General features: G+C 37.7%; 1 protein-coding gene across 3 annotated transcripts in view; it reads left to right on the top strand.

The window, feature by feature from the left end:
* Positions 1 to 4894: 4894 nt before the first annotated feature.
* Positions 4895 to 19571, top strand: part of MAP2K4 (mitogen-activated protein kinase kinase 4) — a 132520-nt gene continuing 117843 nt past the window's right edge. The window contains exons 1-2 of one of the 3 annotated variants that reach the window (XM_081270168.1): positions 4895 to 5085; positions 18132 to 18164. In XM_081270168.1, coding sequence (XP_081126294.1) covers positions 4971 to 5085; positions 18132 to 18164 — 148 coding nt within the window. In that variant the 5' untranslated portion in view covers positions 4895 to 4970. The remainder of the gene's footprint in view (positions 5086 to 18131; positions 18165 to 19571) is intronic. The other 2 variants (XM_081270166.1, XM_081270167.1) reach the window with 2 other exon arrangements.

Genomic DNA, 19571 nt, shown 5'->3' with positions numbered 1-19571 from the left:
GAAACACAGGTCCATGGAAAAATGTGTACACAAATGGTCATTGCAGCATTGTTCATAATGACCAAAAAGTGAAGATAACCCAAAATGTCCATTGATGGACAAATGGATAAAAAAATGTGGTATATCCATACAATGTGATACTATCCATTCATTAAAAGAAAAGAAGTACTGAGATAGAGTCTCACTAAGATGCTTAGGGACTGGCCAATTTGCTGAGAATGGCCTCCAACTTGAGATCCTCCTACCTCAGCCAGGCTTGCAGTTCAACCCCACTGCAACCTTTTTAAGTAAAGTTGGAGCAACATAATATAGAATACAAGGCCAGGTTGTGGGTGGGTGTAGTTCTGGCAGAATAAAATTATATCCTTTCAAAATGTATCTGTATCTGGTCAGACCAAGGCTAACACTATCCATGTTACTTTTCACTTGTTGGTAGTGACTTAAAGTGAGATATTTCCATTCTTTTGTTCTTTTTTTGGTACCAGGGCTTGAACCCAAGGATGCTTAACCGCTGAGCTACATCCCCACACCTTTTTGATTTTTGATTTTGAGACAGAATCTAAATTGCTTAGGGCATTGATAAGTTGCCAAGGCTGGCTTTGAACCTGTTATCCTCCTGCCTCAGCCTCTTGAGCAGCTGTAATTACAGGTATGTACCACCACACCCAGCCCATTCTTTTATTCTTATAAATAATGTTGTGATAAACATATGCCTATAAATCTTTATATGCATGTATGACTATTGGTATTAAAAATTAATAATATCTCCTTTTATGTGTTTCCAGTTGGAACTGGTTCTTTTGATGGCAGGAAATGGGTCAACCTTCTCACCTGCCCTGTATTTACATTTAAATACAATGTTCAAATGATATTCAGAACACTGCATTGCTTATAGCCTTTTGCCTGTAGCTGCAACCTCAGTTGTTGGATGGCTTGGTCCTGAGCCTTTGGTGATTTGGGTGTGGACAGATGAGTTCTGCTCAAAGTTAACTGCTGAGCCCTTACAGGGAAACATCTGGTGGCTGTTTCATCTACAGAGTGGTATCTGACTCTTATTACTTACTCAAAGGCTGAAATTTGGGGTCCTAAGGTGAAATCTATCTATAAATTGCTTTTGCTTTAGTTGGAATGAGAAGTGAAAGATATACCCAATCTAACCATTGAGACATGAATCAAAATGAACAAGCAAACTAGCATTCTCAACAAAGGATCCCTAAGCAGGGAGCATGCAAACATTATTCTTGATCTGCAGCCTCTTTTAGGAGGGCATTTTGGTTTTGCTATGTCTTGCTTTTAGCAATGATATAAATCTGTTATTCCATTACTTTCTAGTGAGAAGGAAAAATCATTACTTAACAGAGCCTCGGCTTTCAGGCTCATTTAGGGATCTCCTTAAGAATTTCTTGTAATAGTGATATTCCTGGTTATTGATACATATTGCCTAATTGCCTTTCACTCTCTGATGTATGATTATTGCTAAAAAGACTAAACTTATTCTAAATAATTTCATTTTCTTTTGAACTATGTGCAGTATTTGTTTGCAAGGGCTTCCATAACAAAGTACTGCAAATTGTGTGGCTTAGACACAAATTTATTTGATCATAGCTCTGGAGGCTGAAAGTTTGGGATCAAGGTGTTGGTAGGGTGGTTTCTACTGCAATCTCTCTTACTGGCTTGTCAGTGACCATCTGTGCCTAGTTTCTTCACACAGATCTCCCTCTCTGTATGTCTGTATCCTAATCTCCTTATAAGAACACCAGTCAGGTTGGGTTAGGGCCCACTCCTACAGTCTCATTTCATCTTAAGTACCTTTTCTAAGACCCTATCTAATATAATCATATTCTAAAGTATTGGGGTTAGGAGTTCAGACAATGATTTTGGGAAGGGGGACACAATTTATAACAAATACAAAACACAAATATATAAGGAAATGTGAATATAGAACTTTTAAGGCTTTCATGAATTTAAACAAATCAAAGTCCTTTCTCGGTTTTGCCCAAATGCAGACTTAATCAGCGATTCTTATTCTCGGTTCTCATTTACTAGTTTATACTAACAATAGCAATGCAAAGTCTGTCAGTTTTATTGCAAATCCAGCATTAGGTATTAGTAGAAAATACTTCTAGATGGCTCTTTTAATTCAACTTCTCTTAATGAATCTGCTAGATTGGATGTTTTCTCTTAGATTTCTTTGTCACTAACTTTAAATTTTTCTTTTCTTTTCTTCTTCTTCTTTTTTTTTTTTTTGGTACCAGGGATTGAACCCAGAGTCACATCCCCACCCCTTTTAAAAATATTTTATTTACAGACAGGGTCTCACTAAGTTTCTTCAGTCCTTGATAAGTTGCTGAGGCTGATTTTGAACTCAGGATCCTCCTGCCTTGGCCTCTCAAGCCGCTGTCATAACAGGCATGTGCCACCATGCCCAGCTACTAACATGTTTTTTCATTTATGTTCATTTAACTGCATCAGGTCAATGTGTTTCTTATTTGATTAAATTCCTTTTGAACTACTTATACATAATCTAAAACAATATTAGAAACCATTATACATGTGTGTATATTTTCTGATAGTTGCCTAATCTCTAGTATTGCCTTAAGGGAATTTATCTTAGATTAGTGTATATTAAATTTCTATTAAAGAAGTATGTATAATTGGTTTGGTGGTAGAGGGCTTGACTAATATGCTTGAGGCCCTGCACTGTAAAATAAATAGTTAAATTGAAAAAGAGGATTTTACATAGGCCCTTAAAGACTGTGACTATATCAATCATCGTATCAAACAATGGGTAGGATGGTCTGGTTCTTATGGGGGTGCGAAGACTAAAACTCCCCCAAGCCACATTTTAGTAGACCCCAAGGAAACAAAAATGAGAAATTAGATGATACACTACAGTGATGTTTAGATGACAGTCTAAACAGGTATTAGAATAAATTATCCAAAGACTGCTCAGTTAAACTGTGTGGTACTTGATCATCCTGCCTCTGGAGTCTGGTGATGAAAGAATATGATATTTGGGACTATTGCCAGCAAATTGTGGGGCTGTTGGTGCTTTGTGTGCATGCTAAAGTGGTCAAGTCAAAGGAAACTATTGTATTGGGAGGAGTTTCCTTATATTTCTGCATCTATCTTTTCTAATCATTGTCCAGTTGTATTGATGATTTTTTAAAAAATATTTTTTAGTTGTATGTGGACACAATACCTTTATTTATTTATTTATTTATATGTGGTGCTGAGGATCAAAACCAGGGCTTCACACATGCTAGGCAAACGCTCTACCACTGAGTCACAAACCCAGCCCTATATTGATGTTTTGGAAAAAACACTAAAATATAAATCCCCATAAAAAAGAAAAAATATAAATCCCCATAAAAAAGAAAAAAGAATTGCCTTTTAACCTGCACTTTAATAGGAGACAGTGTTAGGAATCCATCACAGTTCTCCTTTTGTTTGTCATTTGTTGTCTCCTTTTCCAACAGCATTATGCTGAAGAGGTAGATAGATTATTTAGCCTGGATTTTATGCTGAACAACCTGGATGGGAACTTTTCCTTTGGGTTCTGATATGATTTCCCTTTCAAGGACTTCACATTTACTATGTCTCAGGACCAATAAGCATAAGTTGGCTATTGATTTTCAGATAGAGATTTGGTGAAAAGTTTAGAAAAATCCAGACTTGGAGATATTTTTCAGCCAGGCCCTTGGGAGAAGAGTGGACATTTAGCACACTTAACCATTCTCATCTTCAATTTGCCTTTACTTTGTATCCAGTTTGCTTCGCTAAGTCTATGAATAGCTACTGTTAGGATCCAAGCAATCAAGGTCACAGTTGAGGTTAGGTTTGGAGCAAGTAGGCAGGGCTATTTGGACTTAGGACATGTTTCCAACATACTTTAAGGAGATTCTAGTGTTGGATAAAGTCTGGATGGGGGAGTTTTGAGGAGGTCCTGGTACACATTGCACAATGCTTCGAAAGGGCAGAAACATTCAGTTCCATGATTTAGACTCCTTGGAATGTAGGATAGCTGGTCATTATATTATAGGTAAGACACCTCTCTCCAGAAACCCATGTCTTTATCATTCCAATTACATTGTAGTTGGCCCACAAATCCCTATCTTCACAAAGAACTATTTTTCTGCTTTTGATGGCTGAATTCCTAAAGTCAGTCTCTGGGCAAAGCATTGGAAGAAACCTAATATTGTTTTTTTATTGGGGGTGGGGTGGGGCTGTCATTTAATATAATTTATACTAATGATTATGATTGATCTTATGAGGCATAGAGGATTTGGGTTAGGAATTCAGTTTTGAGGGGTATATTTTGGGGGGGAGTCAGGGAATTTGGATGTTTATGATAATGTTTAGTAAGATTTAATTTATATAAATTACCTGGGTATAATTATTAAAATGTAGTCTCTGATTCAGAAGTTTGGTTATCAATCCTCGCCTCCGCCGGCAAAGAGGCTGGGATATTAGGCAGGACAAAACTGAAACTATAGTTAGATTAACTCTTTAGACGTGACGTAGCAGAGACTAGACAAGAAGACTGAACTCCGAGATTCCTTTTCAGCTTTGCTATTCTAATTTTGGGTTCTGAGATTCCATGATAGCGGTTTTTAAACTTTTGGGGTCATAGAACTCTGTGGGAATGCTATGAACACTCTTTTTTCCCGAAATGCGCACACACGTCTGATTCTGCGAACTACTTTAGGCTTCGCGGGCCCGCAGTCCTGGGTTCAGGATCTTTGCTCTGTCTTTCTGGCCCCTGGCACTTGGGACCTATCGAGTCCTGCACCTCAGCTTCTGCAGGGAACTCTGCTCCTGGCTCCGACGGGGGCGTGACCGTGGGGGCGTGACCAGGGCGTGTCTGGGGGCGGGGCCAAGGCGGCGCACGCCGCGCCCTCGGCGGTACGAGAGGCCGAGCTTGCTGCATTGCAGCCGCCGCGGCGCCGCTCGGCTCCTCACTCCCAACAATGGCGGCTCCGAGCCCGAGCGGCGGCGGCGGCTCCGGGGGCGGCAGCGGCAGCGGCACCCCGGGCCCCGTAGGGTCCCCGGCGCCAGGCCACCCGGCCGTCAGCAGCATGCAGGGTAAGGAACGCTCCCGCGCTGAGACCCAGGCCCACTCGCGCGGCCGTCGGCGTCGTCGCGGCCTGCCTTAGTGGCCGCGAACGCCCCCGGACCCGGCTGAGGAAGCCTTCCGAGCCTTCCGCGCCTCCTTGGCTGCCTCCTCCGGGGCTTCCCGCCTCGCTGTCGGCCGCCTTGGGCCGGGCCTGGATCCGGGCTTCGACCCGTGAAGGCCCGGCCGCGGCCTCTGCCTGCGCTCGGCCGCTCGGCCCTGCGCCGCTTCCCTGCCGGCTGGCGGGGCCCACCTGGCCCGGGACCGCCCCCGCGGTCGTCCCGATTGCGGTCGCCGCTTACCTGGCGCCCGCCGGCCCCGGTTTCCGGGAACGTGCGGGCTAGGACTTGAGGCGGGTGGGAGGTGCTGCCGGGCCTGGCTCCGGGTCCCTGCGACCGCGCAGGTAGGCGGCGGCGTCCGAGCCCGGGGCCCCTCGGCCCCGCCGCCCCAGCGCGGCTACCCGCCGCCGCAGTGGGGCCAGCTCAAGGCCATCTTGGTTCTCGCCAGGGCGCAGCTGTAGCCAGACCACCTAGCTGACCTCTGGGGTTCACGGGGCTGTTGGAAGCTACGTTTCTAAACTTTTGCAGGGTGTCTGTTCTCTGGGAGGAGCGGGGCGGGGGGTGCTCAGTCCTGTGCCACCTGTAAGGTAGGTAGCTAGCCATTGGCCTGAGGGAGGGGGGCATTTGTTCCAGGTTAGATTTCTGTGCTAGCATTGCATGCAGAAAATAAGATAAAAATAGAAGACTAAATTCGGTTTAAATGGAGAGATAACAGGAAGTAGAAAGACAGAGGTCAAAATGATAGTATCTGGACATCTGAGGCAGTTCTTCCAACTAATTGCTTTTCCCATTGGGAAAGGCTTTTTTGCTCTGTATGACTCTTGACAGGGGGGGTGTTATGAAAAATACCAGGCCTGAGCCCATTAGTTTAAATCCTTAAGTTTACTGGGAAATTTTGAATAGTAGTAATGCTATTTTTAAAACAGAGACTCAGGCATCTTTTGACAACTTAAGCGAACTACTTATGTTGAATTATTAGCAGAATCGGTGGGGTTATGTTTGGTAGTCAGTATGAACTTGGTTACTTTTAGATCATATTCTTCCTAAAGAGCTACTGTGTCTAGTTAGAGTTCAACAGACATTTATTGAATCTTTTGTGTTTATGAAAGCATGCTGTGATTCAGGAAGCAGGGACAGGATTTTTATTCATCTTTATATCCCTCCCCATAGTATTTCATAAAAAAAATGATATATAGACAGGATGATGTCAGAACTCAGAGGACACTTTCTGTGTAGGCCCTAAGCTAATTAATTCAAATTGAATTAGTTATTGGGTATTCACTATGTTGCATAGCAGGTTATGCAGACAGTACAAGATTGTTTTCCTGATCTCACAGCTTTACAGTGTAGTTGATGGTAGAGGGAAATGAAACAGCAAAATGATGATTTAGGATTGTATGGCTTGTCTGAGTGACTTGTAAAACTGGTAAAATATTTTAAATTTGAGGGTTTTTTGGGGGGCGGGGGAGGCTGATAGCTTGAAAAAGCTGTATACATTTTTGTTGTTCGAAAAAATATTTATTGAGCATCTGTTGAGAACTAATCATAGTACTCTAGTGCTGAGTCCTGAATATATAGAGAGGAGTGAATCTGACTATCTCATCTCATAGTGCTTACCCTCCTGTGAAGATGGAGGAGAGGAGACAATATACAGATAAATAAGAAAAATTGCTAATTGAGGAAAGTGTTATGAGGGTAATAAGCTGGGTTTTGTGATGAAAGACAATAGGGGAGGGCAGTTGGCTTGTTAAGATGTTAAGAGATGGCCTGTCTGGGGAGAACAGAAGAGGTTCTAGTCAGAGGGAACAAATGAGTTTGAAGGTTCCAAAACAGGGAAGAACTTGAAGTGTTCTAGGAACTGAAAATAAGTCCTGTGGTTAGGAGTTATTCTGATATTCTTCATTCTCTTCCCTTACCTCTGCATTTTGATAATCCAGTAATCTGAACTGTCTAATAAGCTGAACCCATTTTAAAAGGGTGAGGAAGGCCCCAGACCTCTCTTTGAATTATTCCTGAATTATTATTATATTATTATTATTCCTGAATTATTCTTTCTTTCTTTTTTTTTTTTTTTTTTTTTTGTTCTGGGGGATTGAACCCAGGACCTCATGCTTACCAGGCAAGTTCTCTACCGCTGAATAACATCCCCAGCCCCTGAATTTTCTTTAAATAGTGTTGTGTCTATCTTTGATCAGTGCATAAACATGCTAGCTGTAGCTTGTTCTTGAACCTCTTTAGATTGCTTAGAATGAGAATTGCTTGAAATTCTCAGAATGTTGTCTAGCCCAATCCCAAGTTATAAAACTTGAGCTTAGGTACCAAAGAAGATATCTGTCTTACTTGTTTTTCTACATTGGAACCAAGCTTCCCATACATTATATACCAATGACCTCCTTTGGCTTTATTTTATTTATTTATTTATCTGTTTTTGAGACCTGGTCTTGTTATGCTTCCCAGGCTGGCCTCCAACTCTTGAGCTAAACTGATCATCCTGCCTCAACCTCCCAAGTAGCTGAGACTACAGGCACCAGTGCTCCTGACTTCTCCTCCTCTGGCTTTAGATCAAACTTCCCAGAGTGGTCCTTGAAAGATGTTTTGGTGTACTGCCATTCCCTTCTGACCCACCTGCTTCTACTTGCTATCCAAAGCTGCCTTTCTGGGAGTTCATGACCATGCCCATCCAGCCAGCAGGGTTGTGGGTTGTATGGAATACATTTCATTCAACAGATATTGGACATTTTTTCTGTGTGATGGATGCCATGGTGGGTATTGGATATCTCTGTAGTTTTTTTGTGGCTTGACATTTTGTAGTCCAAGAGAGATCCATGTTGGGATTGTATTCTTTACATCATAGTATGAAGAATCAGAGCTCTGGAGTCCTAGATTTGTATCTTCTTGCCAGGATTTAAACTTTTTGTTAGTACAGGCAAGGTTCTTAAATCTCTCCAAGTCTGTGTCTCAGTTGGAAAGGCAAGAATAATTCTTACCTCACAGGTACTTTGAGAAGTGTTTTAAATTTCATTATTAGTTGGTCCTACCTTTCTCTTTAATCTGTTAATTTCATTATTGAGTAATTTCTTTTTTAGATATTCTAGAGGAGACTTTATTCTATTGCAAACTCCAGATCTTCTGTCTTTTCCATATCTTCTGAGGATTCTCAAATGATTGTAATGTTATGAATTAGAAGTCTAGTTATAAATTTGCTATGCTTTTTTTTTAATGTGTAGATGGCTGGAAGGGAAATTATGGTAAGTTTGGCTTCATAACATCATTTGGTTACTTTTTTGTGCTAACAGTTGTGACTTGTAATCTGGCTTTTTTTTTTTTTTTCTTTTAGCATTCTTCCCATTATTCCTTATGATGGAGAGTAGTTGTTGATTTTGTTATCACTCATACATTTGAGTATTTTCATTCATCCTGATTTTTCTTTTTTTCCTCTCATACCCATTCACAAACACATTCATCCTCTACAAGTTAATAGTTTTATACTTTGATTCTTGGGTGACTAAAACTACAACAATATAGATTGTTTTACCAAAATAGGTAAATGGTTTAATAAAAATGTATTTGACATTAGGATAAGTTTGCATTTGTGGCAAAAAATACTCAAATAAGCTACTGTGACATATGTTTATTATTATTGGTATTGGAGATTGAAATCAGGGTATTTTGCTTTGCCACTGAATTAACAGTCCTACCCCTTTTTATTTTTTATTTTGAGCCAAAGTCTCACTAAGTTTCCCAGACTGGTTTTGAACTTGTGATCCTCTTGCCTCAACCTTCTTGGATTACAAATATGCGGCTTTGTACCCAGCTATGCTTTAATTCTTAACATTTCATTAACAATTTGTCATCAAGTAGATTTAATTGGGAGATTTTTTAAAAATATTAGATTACTCTGTGATAGTATGATTCTTTATCTTTTTTATTTTTTACTTTTTGTTACTGGGGATTGAACTGGGGATCACTTAACCACTGAGCCACATCCCCAGTCCTTTTTATATTGTGTTTTGAGTCAGAGTCTTGCTTTGTTGCTGAGGCTGGCTTTGAACTTGGCAATCTTCCTGCCTCAGCTTCCTGAGCTGCTGGGGTTATAGGCATGTGCCACCTTGCTTAGCTAGTGTGATTCTTGTTTTTTTTTTTAAATATTTATTTATTTATTAGTTATTGGCGGACACAACATCTTTGTTTGTATGTGGTGCTGGAGGATCGAACCCGGGCCGCACGCATTCCAGGCGGGCGCGCTACCGCTTGAGCCACATCCCCAGCCCCTAGTGTGATTCTTAAATCCAAAAAATTTTGGTAAATTTAAAGCATGGGATAGACTTGTTACATTTGAGAACTTTTCTAGACAGGGCTTGAATTTTCTATTGTGGCAATTCAAAAGCCCAGGGAATTTAGCCATTTAGTAGGAAGCATGTGAAGAGAAGCAGATTTACTATACTGGGCAGTTAAACTCAATTGAGGAAAGCTCATGTATAGAAGATGATATCAATATTATTGTTGGCTTGTTGGAGAATAGCATATTCTAGTTAAAAGAGCTTATCAGTTAGCTGATAGTTTAACAGCTTCTGGATTTAAATTTAAATTTAAATTTAATTATTAGTGGGTCCTACCTTTCTCCACCAGTAGCTAGCTTTACCTCGCAGGTAGTAATGTTTAAGAAAAAAAAAAAAAAGGATGTTGAAATGGGGAGAACACTGGATTTGGACCCAGAAAACCTAGGCACAGATAACTGCCATGCTGTGTACAAGTTGTACTTTTGGGAAAATTTTCTCACTTTTCCTTCTTTCTTTCTTTCTCTCTTTCTTTCTCTCTCTCTCTCTCTCTCTCTCTCTCTCTCTCTCTTTCTTTCTTTCAAGAGAATTTTAATATTTATTTTTTAGTTGTCAGCGGACACAACATTTTTGTTTGTATGTGGTGCTGAGGATTGAACCCGGGCCGCACGCATGCCAGGCGAGCGCGCTACCACTTGAGCCACATCCCCAGCCCTCTCTCACTTTTCTGAACTGAAAAATTAACATATCTAGAGATAATACCTAACTTATAGATTATTTTGAGAATTGCATTATTAAATTAATGCATGTGAAATTGCTTTGAAAATTATAAAATAGTTATAAATATATAAGCATTGTTAGACATGTATTTACCTGCTTTATTCGCCAGCCATTTAAAATGTAATGGATTTAAAAGTTCTTTTAACCATAAGAAGTAAAATTTATTATAAAGTAAGTATAAGAATAGATTTATAAAATGTAAATGTTAAAGCAAAGTTTTCATAAAGATTTGATACAAGTGCTGAATGTGGTGGTACATACCTGTAATCCCAGTGGAATGGGATGCTGAGACCAGAGGATTGCAAGTTCAAGGACAGCCTCAGCAACTTAGCAAGGCTTTAAGTTACCTAGTGAGACCCTGTCCCAAAGTAAAAAATATAAAGGAAAAAGGGCTGGGGATGTAGCTTAGTGGTAAAGTGCTCCTAGGTTAAATCCCCTGTACCAAAAAAGAAAAAAAAAATTGTGTTATATATGTATATGGCTTGAAGCAGGAAAAAATAAAGCCTTTTCCTAAACTTTATTCAGGTGACTGAGAAATGTCAGTTTTCTTAAAGTGATTACAATACTTAGCACCTATAATTAATTCTGAAAAACACTGAGGCATTTATAAAAGTACTTGTTAGAGTAAATAGCTACAAAGTATGTGTTGTACGTGCCTCAGAATCCCTTAATGTGCTGATGTAGGCAGTTTTTCTTCCTATTTTTTCTTCTCAGGTCTTAAACTTGAGTATATAACTGAAAGCTTTTTGTCCAGTCCTTACCTATTTACCCTCAGCTGATTGTTTTATGTATATCAGCCTAAGTAAAAGCATAATAACTTGATTCTACTTAAATAACACACACATAAAACTATATTGAAGTGTATCTGTTAAGAAAAAGTGAGTATTTAAAATCAATGTATGTTTTCTCCCAGTAATATACAAAATATAAGCTGGGCATGGTGGCATGGGCTTATAGTCCCAGCTACTAGGGAGGTTGAGGTGGGATGATCTTGAGTTTAAGGCCAGCCTGGGCAACATAATGAGACCCTGTCTCCAAAAAAAAAAAAAAAAAAAAAAAAGTACGTGTGTATGACACCGTATCTCTTTGGGTATGTTTATCTACTTTTACACTTTCTGTGGTCAAAGAACTGAATTGTTCAGTGATGAGTTTTCAAATCCTGGAATTGCTGACTTTTCCCAGTGTGTTGCATCCTTTTTTTTTTTTTTTTTTTTTTTTTGCTATTTAGCATAACCATAACCTGCTTCAAGTTCAGGTTAGCAAGTTAGTCCTTTTTCAAAGCACATATTGGATTTCTCTTATATTCCCTTAAAATGAGACTGTTTTAATTTTAATAAGAGCAGGTAAGAAAAACAACTTATTCTTAGAATACATATTCCCTTACATTTTTCTATAATGTATCATATCAGAGTGAATGCATGCTGAAATTTGTTTAAGAAGGGATATTAACCTGTTTTTTGAGTCATTCTCTTTTATACATTTCTTTCACTCGATTTCTTCCAAAATTGAGAGCTAGATTGATTTGGGTCCAGAGGGCTTTCCTTATTTTAAGGAGTCTGAATATAATAATCAACTCCATCCTATATAATCCAGATCAGTCTTCTTTGTAATTTCTGGGAGATGGCTTACATTATACAACCTGGGAAACTTTAATTCAGAGTAAAAAAAAAAAAAAAAAAAAAGGAAAAAGAAACTAACAATTGCCATAGATCTTTTTTTCTGACCTTACTTGATTTGATTTTCACAACCACACTTTAAGAGTAGTTGGACATAGGTTAATAAAGTAGTCCCTTTCATAGGTTAGGCAACCAATGCTTACATTAAATAATGTGCTCTAGTAGAGGTGGGTTTTAACTTGCCTGAATGACTGGTACCTTTGTTCTTCCTACTGTTTGTAGGTTCATACACAGTGAACTCTAAATCATTTCAGCCAGTCAAGTCTGAAGAAAGAATCTTTGCCATAGTGGTACATATACAGGAAGAGATGAGAGAGATTATTTTAGGCTTCTGTCAGGGAGAGAATCTTTAAGGAACCAGGCACCATTTGGGTTGATTTTGAAGCCTTGGTACTTCTTGATGCTTCTTTATATTAGAGTTCTAAACTTGCTAGAATGTTTATAGTGACCTTTTGAATTTAGAGACATTTTAATTGAGAATCTACAAGTAAATAGAAGTCTTGATTTAGGCCTTAGTCCAGGATGTCAGAGTAGGTAATAAAATCCTCTTAACACTGTATAATATATAAAAAGAACCCATTTAGCATAAAGGTTAATAGCATATATTGTTGTTCTGACTAAATTTGTATCTGGGTAGATCACTGTCTCTGTTAATGGTCATGTCTAGCTCCAGAAAGTCCTTGGGTGTCTCTTCACACTCTTAGCAAGACTGAGAGTTTAATTCAGAGTTTTTTTTTTTTTTTTTAAATGTGAAACTAACAATGGACATAGCTCTTTTTCTGTCATTACCTGATTTGATGCTCACAATTTGCAGAAAGGATTGAAGGGCAAGGAGTCATACGATTGGCCTAACTGGCTACACAGTGAAAGGGAGCATTGGTCAGTAGTGAACACCACTCAAGATGGGCTTTGAAAGAAAAAAACAATTACATCATACACAGCTTGATTCTTAACAACAACACATCTTTCCCCACCATGGGAAAGAGGACTTAAGTAGATACTGCAGGAGCTTTTTCAAGCTTTATTGTGTTTTATCTTACTCAAAATCACTCAAAACAGAATTAAAAAAAAAAAGATGAACCAAGTGTTGCCAGACATATTTCTCTCTCTCTGTGTATTTTTTTTCTCTAATAAGTATGTATATCTGACATGTCTGTGTCTGTTTATTGTTGTCTTGGCTAAAAAATAAGTGACACTGTATGACTCCTCTGATGTTTTTGGCAGTTTCCTTGGGATCTGGGTTAGGTTCCTGTCACAGAGAAGTATTGACTTTTTCATTTTGTTAGCATCCTTAAGACACCAGGCTGTGCCTAGGAGGAGTTATGGTTGAGAGGTCTTCTGTCAAATACAGCATCTTTTTTCCTCTGTTCTCATATCATAGCAATCAATATAAAAGAATTCTGTGACCTCAAAAGATACCGGGACTTCTCCCCACCAGTAAGCAAGTAATTCTGCAGCAGCAGATACTAGTTGGGTGTCCTCCAGTTAAATTCTGATAGCTCTACCTGGAGATAATGTTAGACCATAGGTTGAAGACTTCCCCACTTCCTCTTAGATGCTAGTCAAAAGCCCAGGTGGTTTTTTGTGGTTCTGACCCACTGGCTATAAAATTGGGAGCTCTCACAAACCCTTCCTCTTGTTAATTAATTTGTTTGAGCATCTGAACAGAATTTAGGGAAACATGTTTAAAAGGATATGAAGAGATGCATAGGGTAGGGCATGAAGGAAGGAACTTAGAGCTTACAGGTCACTCTCCAGAAACCTTTATGTTTCAGCTCTCGAGAAACTCCTGAAATCTGTCATTTTGTGTTTTTATGGAGGTTTCATTAGCATTAGTGCTAATAGATTGGATGGGGAAACCTAGCAATGCTTGTTGCTTTAGCATTCATCTTGGCCTTTTCCTGCAACATTCCTCCCTCCAGATTATGGGGCAGGATCCCTCTGGAATAAGGAGGGTCTTATGACCTAATGTAGTAGGTTAAGAGTAGGTCAGAGATTTAATTTCTTCCTTCCAGCAATTAAACCCAGGGCTTCAGACATGCTGACTGGATGCTCTACTATTGTGCTACACCTGTAACCCAGGTCAGAGAATTTCTTTGTGGCTAGATCCAGGGCAGAAAGGTGAGGGCTGATTAGAGTTTCTAAGAGTTCCCTTGGGGAAAAGAATTTACTTCTATGACCTGCTTTGGGAGGGTAGTTTAGAGCAAGAAATCATGGAATGAAAACTAATAAATATGTTATCATAATATCACAGACCTAGAGTGGGGTGACCATCCCTAGGGTCATGAAACAGGGGTGAGATGACAATATGGTGTTGTTTAGGTAGAATGAATAAGGTAGTCATTTCCCACAGGGAGAAGAAGAGCTGGCATATAAGGACAATAAAATCCTGAGTTTAAAAAATGTGGAAAGGATTTGATTAGTATTTTGTAAAATAACAACTGGCTCTGGTTGGTAAACAACCCGAAATCACTATATTGGGCAGGCTGCTTTTTGATAAAGTTTTAGAAAGTTGAAGCAAGGAAATCAAAAAGCAAAAAACCATCAGGAAATAAACCTGCGGAACTCACTTTAAGTACAGTGAAAATACAAATATAGGACAATTTTACATAACTCGCTAGATATTAGTGCTGTAGTGGTATGCTATGGGTAGCTGCCGTGAAAGGCACCTGTCAGAATTTTGAAGTTGAAGTTGGAGGGTGGCAAACAACTATTTACATTATGACAGAAGGAAGATTATGTAGCATAATCTAAGGGCATGTCCCAGTAAGGCAGCTGCTTTCTTTTTATGTTAGTGTAGGTTCATAGTGTAGTTTATAGTGCAGTTTTAGCATAAAAATCCAGAATGTCCAGGGAATCAGAAGGAACCATGGAGATGGTGGGAAACCACTTAATGCTCTGTCCCAAACTAGGTAATACTACCACCATAGAGGAAGGGGAACAGAGATAACTGCATAATCCCAAAAGGGCCATTACAAAAGCAAGATTTAGACACGCAGTTTTCAATGAAATGAAATTTAGTTTCCAGTGAAATGACTTTTAAGTAACTCAGTTGTAAAATAGAATTCTGGTCTGACACTTTTCATTTTGTTTTCTAACACTGTTTGCCTTATATTTATATACACACTTAAATCTTTTATAATTTTATTTTTTCAGTACTGGGACTGAACCCTGGGGTGCTGTACCATAACTGGGCTACACCCCTAGCCATTTTTATTGTATTTTCGAGAAGGTCTAGCTAAGTTGTTGTGGCTGGCCTTGAACTTATGATCCTCCTCCCTTAGCCTCCTGAGTTGCTGAGATTACAGGCTTGCGCCAGGTACCCAGCTATGCACTGAGCTGTAAGCCTTTTAAACTACTATGGTCTATCTTAATTTATTTGATAAATACAGTAAATTATAAGTTTCAGATTGTTGCCAGTTAAGGGAACTCAGAATTGTGGTAAGAGGAGTGAGAACGAAGGAAAAGTGTGAGGAGGACAAGAAAGAGGGTGTGAGAGACCTGGAGAGAAAAAGGAGGAGAAACTTCCATAGTTATAACTTTATTTCTTTCTTCGGCTTACTAGCATTTTGTCCTATATGTCTTGGTATTTATTCTTGGAATGATCTAGGATTTACTTAAACTTGGCGCCAGAAAAAATGAACAAATTTCAGATTTCTCTTCACTTGTAGTAGTGAAATTGAAGTGGAAAATAATTAAGTCCCACTGTACAGACAACTTGCCAGTGTGAGATACACAAAACTTTGAAAATTAATCAGTTATTATCAACAAGATTAAACCGGTATCTAGCACCCCCAGAGATGTAGAATGGGAAGAGAGAATTTAGGAGATAAGGGGAAGCTAAAAATTGAAACCATGTGAATGAATGTTAGCGGTCATTGTAGCATAGCCACAAACTTGCATTTTGTAAAGTTGAGGATATTGGAATGTTTCCTCACCATTTTCTTTCCATTATGTTTCACACGCTCTAGTAGAGCTATTTGGCACTTTCTCAAATTTGTGCTGAAAACACTTTCTGACTTCTTCAGATAAATCAATCAATCTTTTAGCAGTATAAAATGATCTGCCTAAAATAGCTCTTTCTACCTTATTTAATTGATGTGCATTTTAAAAAGTCATGGAATTACCAAAGAAATGGTGAACCATCATGGTTAATTAGCTCTTGTTTTGCTGCTTATCAAGTCTTTGCTGAGTGAGGAATAATGCAGAGAGGTGACTGTATGAAACCTCAGAATCCACTCAAAGTGGATTTACCTGATTATGGATGAAGTAGGTAACTTCATCCATAATCAGGTAAAAAAGAGTAAGTTAACAGTTATGCATTAAATATTTCAATCCACCTTCCCCTTTAGCTATTTGGATTGATTTTTGTACTGATGACAGAACTTCAGGTTTTTAGTATATATTGGGCTTAGCTTCTCATGTATTAAGAGTAATAATTGGTGACATCTATCATTTTCAGTCACATATAAGAAAACTTCTTCTGTCTCTATCTAATTTTACAGTGCTGGGGATGGAACCCAGGCCCTAATACCTGCTAGGCAAGCAGATTTACCTCGGAGCCACAATCCCAGACTGTTTTGTATTTGTTATATTTTATTCTGTAACTTTTTCTTTGCACAACTTTACCTTTAGTTCCAACTCCTGCTTTTTCATATACCTTTCAAGTTTATTTTTCTTGCTCTATTTGCCATTTATATTGCTATTTTATTCATTTCTCTTCTTACCATTTCTTTTTTCTTCTTAGTAGCAACTATTCACCATATTTAGGGTTACAAAGAGGAGATTAACTGTTGCCTTAAGATTGTTTCAGTGTTTCCCTAGTGTCTTCCTGTTGTGGGAGGTGAGTTTTTCCTTTCTTCTAATGGAAATGGGGAGAGTGTCTTGTTTCTGAGATTAGTGGAGAATCTCCTTTGCTCTCTCTCCCACTGTTGCTTCCAGAGAACCCTTTCCTTCTGACTTGTACCTTGCTCATTTTGGGAGGCTGGTTGACTAGTGTAAAGACCCATGGGTTTCTTATTTTTCTTCCTGAATTTTTCTGCAGCATGTTCTGTGTGGAAGCATATTGACCTTAGGGTAGAGAGATGGGCAAGTGTACTACCTTTCAGGTTTGTCAGCAGGACTTCTTTCCCATGAAGTCTTTCCATTCCCATTTCCTCCTGCTTTGTCATTTGTATGATTAAGTACTCAGCAGTGGGTTATTTTTGTGGTGTATCAAAGGAACCTTGGCTATATTAGCATTTTTCCAGTTTTGTACATCATCATTGATAGCTGGCTCTTCTGAGAATCCTAAGAATTTTGGTAATTGGATGGGAAGGACTACTTTAAAAATATCCTTCCTTCAGTCTTGGTTCTTTTTCCTATGTGTTTTCATTGAATTTGTGTAAACACAGACTAAATGATTTTCCTCATTTTGTTCCTTGAAGTCAGTAATAAACACAAGCATAAGTAGATGACTAAGTAAACCACATTTCAATAAACAAGGGGAATAAAACAATATTTTGTAAAGGTTTCTGTTTTAAATGGCTTATTGTACTGGGTCCATTTTACAAAAATTACATTTATATATAGTATATGTATGTTATAACCAGGTCCTGTTGGAAAATGTGTGCACGTTTCTAAGTGGAAATTCATAGTTTTTTTTTTTTTTAAACCCCTGTAACTTACTTTGCCTTATTATCAGGCAAAGTTTTTTTTTTTTCTTCTGTAGATAATTTTAGCTTCTCTTCAGTAGTTTTTTGTCTTATCATTTGAAGTCAGCTGATTGATTGGAAATAAATGTTACTTTATCTGTGTTAAAAATTTTATAGTTTATAAATTACTAAAACTTGAACCATGAGTGGTGATTTATCATGGGTGCTTCTAAATTAATAATTTGAGTTAGTAAAATAACAATATATTGAGTTCATAGGATGAAAATATTGCAGAAATTTATGGAATTATCTGAAACTTCAAAGGGCTAATAGACTACTCTTTTTATTGAATAGATATGAAGATAAAGGTTAGACATTGTGACACAGTTTAAACTTGATTTCAGAGCCATATGATACATCTATTCAAAAGAGCCCCGGTGTTATCATTGTCTCTGTAATGTGGGGGTAATGTGATTTGAACTTTTCTTGAATTAGTTTTATTCAAAATGTAACATAGAAATACAGTGTCATTTTCTAATTTTGGTTTGTTTGATTTACAGTAAATGAACTGGAACTTATCTCTTTTACTTTAGGCTTTCAGATAAACTTCTGTGAAAAGGCACAAAGTAAGCTACAAATTTTGATATTATGCTACTTATTTTTTTCATATCCATCTTGGTATTGGGAATGTGTCCACTATTGTTTTAACTAACCAACCATGGTAAATTTACATGAAAAGAGCTTCCATTTTTCATTTTATTCCCTCACCCAGTGTTGTTACATTCTTGATTATAAATTGGTCTTATTTTTACTTGAAGTAGGAAAAAAATGTATATAGATGTTCAGATAGATGTTTATAGATATAGAAAAATATAATCAGTATTCAGGCTTTGTAATTTAAATTGTAAGTTGAAGAAATTTCACTTTTAAAATGGTGGTGCAGAAATTATTTAACTACATTCAAAGATATTGTGCTTTAAAATTTGCTTTTTAAAAAAACATATTTAATGCATTTTAATTTTATTTTAAACAAAACTTTTTTCTTCCCTCTTCCTTCTTTCCCGTTCCCATCATTCTGAATTAGGACATTAGTCTTGAAAGAATACAGAATAGATTTTCTATAGAAACGCAGTGTAGGTAAAGTTAAAACAAATCCATTTTGGACCTTAAACTTAGTCATATAAAGTACAGTTTAAAAAAATCTCAAGGAGGGTTGGGGTTGTGGCTTAGCGGTAGAGCACTCGCTTGGCACGTGGGAGGCCCTGGGTTCGATCCTCAGCACCACATAAAAATAAATAAAATAAAGGTATTGTGTCCAACTACAACTAAAAAATATTAAAAAAAAATCTCAAGGAGATTACTTTTCAGTAAACATAAAAATATTCTAAAGTATAGTGTATGTAATTTTATCTTCTGCTTATTTATGGTCTGGGAAAGAATGATGACCAGTCTTTGATATGTATCATTTTTTAGTAAATTTGTTCATAGGGGGAAAAGTTTAATCTGGAGAAAAAATATTTCTACTGTTTAAAAAAATTTTTTTATGGCATCAAAATGCTTAGTTTTGGTGGTTGACCATTGTGACTTCCTTTGAAATATAGTGAGCAAAAATTTATTTCTTGAATGGTTTACACCCATGATGTGAATATATAATAAATGAGAGATAAGGCAGTTATGTCCTAGGTCACAGATTTTAATTGGTCCATTCTTATCACTTTTCTCTTCCTTAAATAATAAACTAAAAATAATACATGATTTCCTGCCCATAGTGTCCTATGAATATGATGTTTATATATATGTAATGAAGTTACAACTTCTATTTATGCTATTTTAACTTTAATACAATTTGATAATTTTTAGCTTTTATCTACATTTTGACAAAATATTTCTGTTTGTATATAACATGACAATTTAACTTTTGTTGACTTAAATTCTAATTCAAGAAAAAAAGGTTGACTTTTCTAAAATTTAACATTCTATTCATACTATTTCTCTTTTCTCTAACCTAGTTGTATTTTGTACATAAAACAGGA

This window comes from Spermophilus citellus (assembly GCF_964194105.1).
Source record: "Spermophilus citellus genome assembly, chromosome: 17".
In the NCBI taxonomy this organism is placed as follows: Eukaryota; Metazoa; Chordata; class Mammalia; order Rodentia; family Sciuridae; genus Spermophilus; species Spermophilus citellus.
This window is presented reverse-complemented; position numbering and strand designations above follow the sequence as displayed.